At 50.3% G+C, this 12,262-nt stretch overlaps 1 protein-coding gene across 1 annotated transcript in view; it reads right to left on the minus strand.

The window, feature by feature from the left end:
* Positions 1-2,396: 2,396 nt before the first annotated feature.
* xpc (xeroderma pigmentosum, complementation group C) overlaps positions 2,397-12,262 on the minus strand; it is a 68,036-nt gene continuing 58,170 nt past the window's right edge. Inside the window, 5 exon segments of the mRNA XM_072280216.1 lie at positions 2,397-3,090; positions 4,777-4,866; positions 8,576-8,669; positions 10,737-10,906; positions 11,731-11,865. Of these exon segments, the coding sequence (XP_072136317.1) occupies positions 2,899-3,090; positions 4,777-4,866; positions 8,576-8,669; positions 10,737-10,906; positions 11,731-11,865 (681 nt within the window). The 3' untranslated portion in view covers positions 2,397-2,898.

Here is a 12,262-nt window from a genome sequence, read left to right on the forward strand (position 1 = left end):
TCCTAGCATTAAAATAAATGCATTTAAGAAATTTTCCACCTCTTACTCTGTTTATCACTCTTCCTTCTTCCCTACATCTGTTCCTACACTCTGGTTCCCCTCCCCCCTCGTATCTAGTTTAAATCCACTGGAGCCTCTCTAGCAAACCTACCTGCAAGAATATTTCTCCCCCTCCAGTTCAGATGTAGACCGTCACGCTGGAACAGGTCCCACCTTCCCTGGAAAACTGTTCCTGAATGGCTGAGTGTGTGACTCCAGGCTTCTGTACTAGTGAGAAAGGGGCTGCCCTGGGTACTTGGGGTCCTTAATAATGGACGCTGCCTTTCTGAGACACCGCTCCCTAAAGATGTCCTGGGTACTTTGTAGGCTAGTACCCAAGATGGAGCTGACTAAATTTATGACCCTCTTTCATTCCTATGCACTAGCCCCCGCCCCCCCCGACATACCAGACAGTGATGCAGCCTGTCAGAATGCTCTCCACAGTATATCCATAGAAGTTTTTGAGTGTTTTTGTTGACATACCAAATCTCTTCAAATTGATGAAGTATGGTTGCTGTCTTGCCTTCTTTATAACTGCATCGATATGTTGGGACCAGTTTAGGTCCTCAGAGATCTTGAAACTGCTCATTCTCTCCACTTCAGATCCCTCTGAGGATTGGTATGTGTTCCTTTGTCTTGCCCTTCCTGAAGTCCACAATCAGCTCTTTCGTCTTACTGACGTTGAGTGCCAGGTTGTTGCTGTGACACCACTCCACTAGTTGGCATATCTCACTCCTGTACACCCTCTCGTCACCACCTGAGATTCTACCAACAATGGTTGTATCGTCAGCAAATTTGTAGATGGTATTTGAGCTATGCCTAGCCACACAGTCATGTGAATATAAAGAGTAGAGCAGTGGGCTAAGCACACACCCCTGAGGTGCGCCAGTGTTGATCGTCAGCGAGGAGGAGTTGTTATTACCAATCTGCACAGATTGTGGTCTTCTGGTTAGGAAGCCAATCCAATTGCAGAGGGAGGTACAGAGGCCCAGGGTCTGTATCTTATCATCAGGATTGTGGGAATGATGGTGTTAAATGCTGAGCTTTGGTCAATGAACAGCATCCTGACATAAGTGTTTGTATTGTCCAGGTGGTCTAAAGCCATGTAGAGAGCCATTGAGATTGTGTCTGCCGTTGACCTATTGTGGCGATAGGCAAATTGCAGTGGGTCCAGGTCCTTGCTGAGGCAGGAGTTCAGTCTAGTCATGACCAACCTCTCAAAGCATTTCATCACTGTCCATGTGAGTGCTACTGGGTGATAGTCATTAAGGCAGCTCACATCATTCTTCTTAGGCACTGGTATAACTGTTGCCTTTTTGAAGCAAGTGGGAACTTCTGTCCATAGCAGTGAGAGGTTAAAAATGTCCTTGAATACTCCTGCTAGTTGGTTGGCACAGGTTTTCAGCTAAGTGACCTTTACTATCTGTGTACTGTCCAAATGTCACAGCACGGAAACAGTCCTTTTGACGCAGCTTGTCCACGCCAACTAACGTGCCCACCTGACTGAGTCCCATTTTTCTGTGTTTAAAAGAATCAGTGGCCAAGAAGAGTATTCCTGGGTTTCCTAGAGCACCAAGGGCAGAGAAGAGGGAAGGGAGGAAATGGATCCGGCGTTGAAGGTTGAAGCAGGAAGGTTGTCTGTCTGGATCCCAATGCCCACAGGCTGATGGGATGCCATCCTGTCAGAGAGCGCAGATTATTTTTAATTATTTATTTAGAGATCGGTGTGGAATAGGCCCCTCCCAACCACTGGCACCACCCAGCAACCCACCGATTTAACCCGAGTTTAATCACAGGACAATTTACACCCAGCAACCCACCGATTTAACCCGAGCCTAATCACAGGACAATTTACACCCAGCTACCCACCGATTTAACCCGAGCCTAATGACAGAACAATTTACACCCAGCAACCCACTGATTTAACCCGAGCCTAATGACAGGACAGTTTACACCCAATGACCAGTTAACCTACTAACTGGTACATCTTTAGAACTGGGTGGAAACCCACACGTTCGCGGGAATGATGTACAAACTCCTTATTGACTGCACCAGAAATGGACTCGGAACTCCAGACTCCCATGCCCTGAAATGTAGTAGCATCATGCTAACTGTGACACTACTTTAGCGCCCTAATCCCCACACCGTGATTATCTCCCACTTCAACCAGCCTTCCCTATACAGTTCATCCTGGAGGGATTTAGCCGAGCCCCTCTTCCCCATGGGGACAGACCAGGCTGGGGCTGTGGAGATTGATGGGGAACCCGGCTGATCACTGCCTGCACAGGAGGGACCCCGAACCCCTCCACACCCTCTCCAATTAGAGCCCAAAGAGTCTTTGTTACAAATCAATACACTTTATTCTTTTTTCTGCAAATATAGGAAAGAAAGTTAAACACTTGAATAATTCCACAGTGAAGTTATAACTGAACAGCTGGTAATGCCTGCTGGTGTGAGGAAGTTGGGGGACAGAGGGACAGGGTGCAAGTTTGATAAATGTGGTTCTTACAAGAACAGAATGCCTTTCTCCCGGTCTTGTGAACTCTGTGGTCAGGGACCCACTGATTCTCAACAGGACAGTGGTAGTCTGAGCAATGTACAGATTGAAGCCCCTCACACTGAGCAGTTCACACACACACACACACACACACACACACACACACACACACACAGTGCGGAGAATCGGTATCAAGAACAGCAGAAACGGAGGCCACAGGGATCTTGGCAGGACCTCCGTGTGGTAGCAGCAAATAATGGGATGTCCCTGGTCAGCTGCTCCCTGGAAACAGGTTGGAGCCCTCTCCACTGGTGGGTGCGTGAGGAAGGCGCCAAGCCACCCTGGTGTGTGGGGGTGGGGGCTCACAGCTTCTCGAAGGGGAACAGGTGCTTCTCCTCGCCTCGCTTCAGTTTGCGCCTCTTCTGGCTCGTCTCCCCTTCCTGTCGGTTCAGGGGCCACGAGGAAGCAGTGTCGGTGGCCGGGGTCGATTCGCTGGGACCCTCGTCCTCGGAGCAGCCTGTGGGCCCCCGCCCGGAGTTTACAACAGCTCCCTCCTAAAAGCAGAAAGACAGAGTAGCAGTTACCATACTGGCAGAAGGGAAAGCTCTGCCAGAGTTTTACCGAAGCACGCAGAGTTTGGGGGGGAAAGCACTGCTCAGGTTTGATGAATCAGATCAGGTTGATTATCACTGCCATATGTCGTGAAAGCTGTTGTTTGGGGTAGTGGTAAAATGGAATACAAAAAATTACTGCAACACACATCAAAGTTGCTGGTGAACGCAGCGGGCCAGGCAGCATCTCTAGGAAGAGGTACAGTCGACGTTTCGGGCTGAGACCCTTCGTCAGGACTAACTGAAGGAAGAGTTAGTAAGAGATTTGAAAGTGGGAGAGGGAGGGGGAGATCCAAAATGATAGGAGAAGACAGGAGGGGGAGAGATGGAGCCAAGAGCTGGACAGGTGATTGGCAAAAGGGATATGAGAGGATCAGGGGACAGGAGGTCTGCGGAGAAAGACAAGCCGGGGGGGGGGGAACCAGAGGATGGGCAAGGGGTATAGTCAGAGGGACAGAGGGAGAAAAAGGAGAGAGAGAAAAAGAATGTGTGTATATAAATAAATAACGGATGGGGTACTAGGGGGAGGTGGGGCATTAGTGAAGTCAATGTTCATGCCATCAGGTTGGAGGCTACCCAGACGGAATATAAGGTGTTGTTCCTCCAACCTGAGTGGAGGAACCTGATGGCATGAACACTGACTTCTCTAACTTCCGCTAATGCCCCACGTCCCCCTTGTACCCCATCCGTTACTTATTTATATACACATATTCTTCCTCTCTCTCTCTCCTTTTTCTCCCTCTGTCCCTCTGACTACACCCCTTGCCCATCCTCTGGGTTTTTTTTTCCCATCCCCCCTTTCCTTCTCCCTGGGCCTCCTGTCCCATGATTCTCTCATATCCCTTTTGCCAATCAACTGCCCAGCTCTTGGCTCCATCCCTCCCCCTCCTGTCTTCTCCTATCATTTCAGATCTCCCCCTCCCCCTCCCACTTTCAAATCTCTTACTAACTCTTCCTTCAGTTAGTCCTGACGAAGGGTCTCGGCCCGAAACGTCGACTGTACCTCTTCCTAGAGATGCTGCCTGGCCTGCTGCGTTCACCAGCAACTTTGATGTGTGTTGCTTGAATTTCCAGCATCTGCAGAATTCCTGTTACAAAAAATTACTATTGGAAATATATAAAAAGTAGTGCAGAAAGGGCAAAAATAGTGAGGTAGTGTTCATTGTCTGATCAAATATGTGAAAGCAGAGGGGAAGAAACCGTTCCTAAAACGTTGAGCGGGTGTCTTCAGGCTCCCTGCTGGTAGCAATGAGAAGAAGGCATGTCTGTGGTGCCGGGTGTCCTGAAAACTGGATGCTGTGAGCGGCCTGAACTATTCAGGGGAACCAGACCTGCACGGTTGTTCCCACCAACAACCAGCGTTCCCAAAAACTTCCGAACTCCTACGGATTTGCAAGGTTAACTTGCAGAGTGAGTCGGTGGTAAACTGCAGTCTTTTCAAGAGGACCAAAACGTGCTGCAGACAGGCAGGGAGGGGTGTAGGGGTGAGATGGGGAGGAGGAGGGAGGGGGTCATGGAAATGAGGAAGGATATTAGGACATATGGGGAGTGTGAGGGACACGCTGTGGTGTTTTATGCTGGGGAGACAGCAGGGTGGATGCAGTAATTAAGTTTAAAGCTCACCGTTACCTGGGATTGGTAGCGAGCCTTAAGCCGCTCCCTGATCAGCAGCCCCTTCACCAACAGCTTCCAGTTCCCCAAAACCCGCTTCTCGCGCTTCTGCACAGAAACACAACAGTCATCTGTCAGACCAACAGAATCTGCAGGGCCAGACCTCCCAGAGACCTCCACACCGCCAGTGGTGGGACCGAAAACCCCAGGGACCATGTTCTCAGCACACACACTTCAATCCACTCTCACATAACAGACTGAAACTTCCTCTACATCGTCCCCTCATACACTCCCAGAGCTAGACATCAGAGTGAATGTCCCTCCTTACCGTCCCATCACACACTCCCAGAGCCAGACACAGAGTGAATCTCCCTCCTCACCGTCCCATCACACACTCCCGGGGTCAGACACAGAGTGAATCTCCCTCCACACCGTCCCATCACACACTCCCGGGGTCAGACACAGAGTGAAGCTCCCTCCACACTGTCCCATCACACACTCCCGGGGTCAGACACAGAGTAAAGCTCCCTCCACACCGTCCCACCACACACTCCCAGGGTCAGACACAGAGTGAAACTCCCTCCACACCGTCCCATCACACACTCCCGGGGTCAGACACAGAGTGAAGTTCCCTCCACACCGTCCCACCACACACTCCCAGGGTCAGACACAGAGTGAAGCTCCCTCCACACTGTCCCATCACACACTCCTGGGTTTATAGAAACATAGAAAATAGGTGCAGGAGTAGGCCATTCGGCCCTTCGAGCCTGCACCGCCATTTATTATGATCATGGCTGATCATCCAACTCAGAACCCCGTCCCAGCCTTCCCTCCATACCCCGACCCCCGTAGCCACAAGGGCCATATCTAACTCCCTCTTAAGTATAACCAATGAACTGGCCTCAACTGTTTCCTGTGGCAGAGAATTCCACAGATTCACCACTCTCTGTGTGAAGAAGTTTTTCCTAATCTCGGTCCTAAAAGGCTTCCCCTCTATCCTCAAACTGTGGCCCCTCGTTCTGGACTTCCCCAACATCGGGAACAATCTTCCTGCATCTAGCCTGTCCAATCCCTTTAGGATCTTATACGTTTCAATCAGATCCCCACTCAATCTTCTAAATTCCAACGAGTACAAGCCCAGTTCATCCAGTCTTTCTTCATATGAAAGTCCTGCCATCCCAGGAATCAATCTGGTGAACCTTCTTTGTACTCCCTCTATGGCAAGGATGTCTTTCCTCAGATTAGGGGACCAAAACTGCACACAATACTCCAGGTGTGGTCTCACCAAGGCCTTGTACAACTGCAGTAGTACCTCCCTGCTCCTGTACTCGAATCCTCTCGCTATAAATGCCAGCATACCAATTCGCCTTTTTCACCACCTGCTGCATGCCCACTTTCAATGACTGGTGTATAATGACACCCAGGTCTCGTTGCACCTCCCCTTTTCCTAATCGGCCACCATTCAGATAATAATCCGTTTTCCTATTTTTGCCACCAAAGTGGATAACTTCACATTTATCCACATTAAATTGCATCTGCCATGAATTTGCCCACTCACCCAACCTATCCAAGTCACCCTGCATCCTCTTAGCATCCTCCTCACAGCTAACACTGCCACCCAGCTTTGTGTCATCCGCAAACTTGGAGATGCTGCATTTAATTCCCTCATCCAAGTCATTAATATATATTGTAAACAACTGGGGTCCCAGCACTGAGCCTTGCGGTACCCCACTAGTCACTGCCTGCCATTCTGAAAAGGTCCCGTTTATCCCCACTCTTTGCTTCCTGTCTGCTAACCAACTCTCCACCCACACCAATACCTTACCCCCAATACCGTGTGCTTTAAGTTTGCACACTAATCTCCTGTGTGGGACCTTGTCAAAAGCCTTCTGAAAATCCAAATATACCACATCCACTGGTTCTCCCCTATCCACTCTACTAGTTACATCCTCAAAAAATTCTATGAGATTCGTCAGACATGATTTTCCTTTCACAAATCCATGCTGACTTTGTCCGATCATTTCACCGCTTTCCAAATGTGCTGTTATCACATCCTTGATAATTGACTCCAGCAGTTTCCCCACCACCGACGTTAGGCTAACCGGTCTATAATTCCCCGGTTTCTCTCTCCCTCCTTTTTTAAAAAGTGGAGTTACATTAGCCACCCTCCAATCCTCAGGAACTAGTCCAGAATCTAACGAGTTTTGAAAAATTATCACTAATGCATCCACTATTTCTTGGGCTACTTCCTTAAGCACCCTGGGATGCAGACCATCTGGCCCTGGGGATTTATCTGCCTTCAATCCCTTCAATTTACCTAACACCACTTCCGTACTAACATGTATTTCGCTCAGTTCCTCCATCTCACTGCACCCTCTGTCCCCTACTATTTCTGGAAGATTATTTATGTCCTCCTTAGTGAAGACAGAACCAAAGTAATTATTCAATTGGTCTGCCATGTCCTTGCTCCCCATAATCAATTCACCTGTTTCTGTCTGCAGGGGATCTACATTTGTCTTTACCAGTCTTTTCCTTTTTACATACCTATAAAAGCTTTTACAGTCAGTTTTTATGTTCCCTGCCAGTTTTCTCTCATAATCTTTTTTCCCCTTCCTAATTAAGCCCTTTGTCCTCCTCTGCTGAAGTCTGAATTTCTCCCAGTCCTCAGGTGAGCCACTTTCTCTGGCTAATTTGTATGCTTCTTCTTTGGAATTGATACTATCCCTAATTTCTCTTGTCAGCCACGGGTGCACTACCTTCCTTGATTTATTCTTTTGCCAAACTGGGATGAACAATTGTTGTAGTTCATCCATGCAATCTTTAAATGCTTGCCATTGCATATCCACCGTCAATCCTTTAAGTGTCATTTGCCAGTCTATCTTAGCTGATTCACGTCTCATACCTTCAAAGTTACCCCTCTTTAAGTTCAGAACCTTTGTTTCTGAATTAACTATGTCACTCTCCATCTTAATGAAGAATTCCACCATATTATGGTCACTCTTACCCAAGGGGCCTCTCACGACAAGATTGCTAATTAATCCTTCCTTATTGCTCAAAACCCAGTCCAGAATAGCCTGCTCTCTAGTTGGTTCCTCGACATGTTGGTTCAAAAAACCATCCCTCATACATTCCAAGAAATCCTCTTCCTCAGCACCTTTACCAATTTGGTTCACCCAATCTATATGTAGATTGAAGTCACCCACTATAACTGCTGTTCCTTTATTGCACACATTTCTAATTTCCTGTTTAATACCATCTCCGACCTCACTACTACTGTTAGGTGGCCTGTACACAACTCCCACCAGCGTCTTCTGCCCCTTAGTATTACGCAGCTCTACCCATATCGATTCCACATCTTCCCGGCTTATGTCCTTCCTTTCTATTGCGTTAATCTCTTCTTTAACCAGCAACGCCACCCCACCTCCCCTTCCTTCATGTCTATCCCTCCTGAATATTGAATATCCCTGAACGTTGAGCTCCCATCCCTGGTCACCCTGGAGCCATGTCTCTGTGATCCCAACTATATGTGAAATGTTCTCCTCACACATTCTAGTTCTATTTCTCACCCCACCTCTGACTGAGAGAGGTGTCAGCAGGATGGAATGGGTGCTTTGGGCTGTGAGCTGGGCCTACTGGGATTGTCCAGAATGGTTCAGCTTATAATGTGTTGAATTTTTTGTCAGGGCCATCACAGTCCCCCATGCCAATTCTCACCCCCTCCCTCTCCTGATTCCCACCTGCCCCCATTCCCCTTACGAGCCTAGCCTCCCTCAGTCCCACCCCACCCATTCCCCTCCCAGATTTCCGGAGCACTTACCAGCTGCTCCCTCTTGGCCTGCTCAACTTCCTCCTGTTTACTTGCTGTCAGTAAGACCTCCACATGTTCCTCACAAACCACGTACCCATCTATTCTGTGGGGTAGCAACAAAGGGAATTACTGTCAGAGTCACAAAGCATGGAAGCAGGCATTTCGATCCAACTCCATGCTGCCCACAATGCCTTCCTGAGATAGTCCTGTACCTGTCCATATCCCTCTAAACCTTTCCTATCCGTGTACCTGTCCATATCCCTCGAAACCTTTCCTATCCGTGTACCTGTCCATATCCCTCTAAACCTTCCCTATCCGTGTCCCTGTCTATATCACTGTAAACCTTTCCTATCCGTGTACCTGTCCATATCCCTGTAAACCTTTCCTATCCGTGTACCTGTCCGTATCCCTCTAAACCTTTCCTATCCGTGTCCCTGTCTATATCACTGTAAACCTTCCCTATCCGTGTACCTGCCCCTATCCCTCTAAACCTTTCCTATCCGTGTACCCGTCCGTATCCCTCTAAACCTTTCCTATCCGCGTCCCTGTCCATATCCCTCTAAACCTTCCCTATCCGCGTACCTGTCCATATCCCTCTAAACCTTTCCTATCCGTATCCCTCAAAACCTTCCCTATCCGTGTACCAGTCCATATCCCTCTAAATCTTCCCTATCCGTGTACCCGTCCGTATCCCTCTAAACCTTCCCTATCCGTGTACCTGTCGAAGTGTCTTTTAAATGTTAATGTATCTGCCTCAGCACGTCCTCTGGCAGCCCATTCCACAAACTCATGACCTGTGTAGAAAAACTTGCCCCTCGGGTCTCTTTCAAAATGTCTCCTCTCCCTTAAACCTGTGCCACCAGACTATGTGGCCCAGGAGCAGACCTAGGTTGTTGCCTCTTGAGTCTGCTCCAACATTCAATCAAGGCTTTTTCCCAACCATATTCTCCAACCTTCTCCCTGTAAACCTTAATGCCCCCACCAATCAAAAACCTATTAACCTCTGCTTTAAATATACTCAATGACTTGGCCTCCACAGCCATCTGTGGCAATGAATTCCACAGATTCACCACCTGCTGGTCCAAGACTCCCCCACCATAGGAAACATCCTCTCCACATCCAGTCTATCTAGCCCTTTCAATATTCAATAGGTGTCAATGAGATCCCCGTCATGTTCTAAACTCCAGTGAGTACAGGCCCAGAGCCAGCAAGCATTTGTGTTAACCCTTTCATTCGCAGAAGCATTGCCGTGAACCTCCCCTGCACCCTCTCCAATGCCAGCACAACTATTCTTAGATAAGGGGCTCAAAACTGCTAACAATACTCCAAGTGTGGTCTGACCAATGTCGGATAAAACCCTCAGCATTACACCCTTGTTCTTGTGTTCTTGTCCTCTTGAAATGAATGCTAACATTGCAATTGCCTTCTTCGCTACTGACTCAACCGGCAAGTTAACCTTCAGGGAAACCTGCACAAGGGCTCCCAAGTCCCCGAGCACCTCTGATTTTTCTTTACGTTTAGAAATAATCTATGTCTTTATTCTTCCAACAAATTGCATAACCCCACACTTTCCTGCACTCCATTCCATCTGCCCTCCGGATTTAGATTTACCCACCATAGGAAAAATACCGTGAATATCTCTGCCAGTCGTGACTTCATAAACTTCTATCACATCACCCCCTCAGCCTTCTACACTCCAGGGAAGACAGACCCACCCTGTCCAGTCTCTCCTTGTAACTCGAGCCCACTCAACCTGCTCAATAACTTCTCTGTGCCAACCGTTCAGACTTGCAGTCAACCCAGCCGATTTGAACAGAATTAGAAACAGACCATTCGGTCCCTCTGCTCCATGCTGGGGATTCTAGTCCACAGAAGAGGGAGGTGAAGGGGAGGTTTTGGGTTGAGGAGGAGGAAAAGGAAGGACAAGAGGGAGTTTAGCAGAGAGGAAGGGTTACGTGGAGGTGAAGGGGACATTTCGGGATAGGGCGAGTGAGGGTGGAGACAAGTAGCACCATGTGTGAATGGGGGGGTTAGGAGGGGGAAGGAGAAATGGGGCAGGGGAGGGGAGCTGGGAGGGAGTGAGAGGGTTCAGCAGAGATGGAAAGGGTTCGGGGATGTTGGGGGGAGTGGAGGAGCGGGGGATCTGAGCATTGTAGGGAGAGGTGCATACATCGGGTGCGAATGTCCAGAGTGGAAATCGAAGCCAGTGACGGCGGAGGCGCAGTCGATGTCGAGCTTACGCGCCACACGGTGCAGGTTGGGGATCCGCAGGTGACGGCAGCCCACAGGCAGCATGCAGGGTCTGAATAGATAAACATTCCCAAACTCGTTCCGTGGGACCTGGCAGCAAGAAGAATGAGGCAGAATTACTTCTTTAGAGGGGTGGTACCGAGGGAGGGTCACACTGTGGGAGGGATGGTACCGAGGGAGGGTCACGCTGTGGGAGGGGTGGTACTGAGGGAGGGTCACACCGAGGGAGGGTCACACTGTGGGAGGGGTGGTACCGAGGGAGGGTCATGCCGTGGGGGGGGGGGCAGTACTGAGGGAGGGTCACACTGTGTGAGGGGGTGATACCGAGGGAGAGTCACACTGTGGGAGGGGTGGTACCGAGGGAGGGTCACACTGTGGGGGGGGGGGGTGGTACCGAGGGAGGGTCACACTGTGGGAGGGGCGGTACCGAGGGAGAGTCACACTGTGGGAGGGGTGGTACCGAGGGAGGGTCACACCATGGGAGGGTCATGCCGTGGGGGGGGGGCAGTACTGAGGGAGGGTCATGCCATGGGAGGGGTGGTACCGAGGGGTCATGCTGTGGGAGGGGTGGTACCGAGGGAGGGTCACACTGTGGGAGGGGCGGTACCGAGGGAGGGTCACACCATGGGGGGGGGGCGGTACCGAGGGAGGGTCACACTGTGGGAGAGGTGGTACTGAGGGAGGGTCACACTGTGGGAGGGGTGGTACCGAGGGAGGGTCACACTGTGGGAGGGGCGGTACCGAGGGAGGGTCACACCATGGGGGGGGGGCGGTACCGAGGTACCGAGGGAGGGTCACGCCGCGGGACAACCTCACCAAAAGTGGAACCAACTTGGGGGCTGACCAACCCATCTGAGGAAGGAACAGGGCACCAAACCCCACTCAATCCTCCGGCCCCCAAAAGCCACACCCACCTTTCCGTCGGTGGCCCTGGGCGGGTGGTACTCCTCCGTCTGCCAGCGTCCGAAAAGCCCGAGATCGTCTTGGTCGCCGTTCTCCAGGCCTGACATGCGTGCTCGCCGCGCCCTGTTGGACTGACTCTTCACCATCTGTGGGTAACCACGGTTCCACGTCACTACAGCCACCGGCCCAGCGGCGAGGAGCACAGGCCGAGGCGAGGAGGAGGTGGGGGATGTTACTGCGAGGGAGGGGCGGGGATGGTGACGGTGACAGGGTGTAGGTTGGGAGATTGCTGGCGACAGGGGTTGAGTTTCAGAACCGAGAGGTAATGATTTAGCTCTGTGAAACTCTAGTCAGACCACACGTGGAATATGTGCTCAGTTCTGGTCTCACTATAGGGAGGATGTGGATGCTTTAGAGAGGGTGCAGAGGAGATTTACCAGGATGCTGCCTCACCTCTTATCAGGAAAGTTTGAGGGAGCTGGGGCTTTCCTCTTTGGAGCAAAGGAGGATGAGATGTGACTTGATAGAGGTGTACAAGATAAT

Source organism: Mobula birostris, chromosome 16 (assembly GCF_030028105.1).
Source record: "Mobula birostris isolate sMobBir1 chromosome 16, sMobBir1.hap1, whole genome shotgun sequence".
Classification (NCBI taxonomy): Eukaryota; Metazoa; Chordata; class Chondrichthyes; order Myliobatiformes; family Myliobatidae; genus Mobula; species Mobula birostris.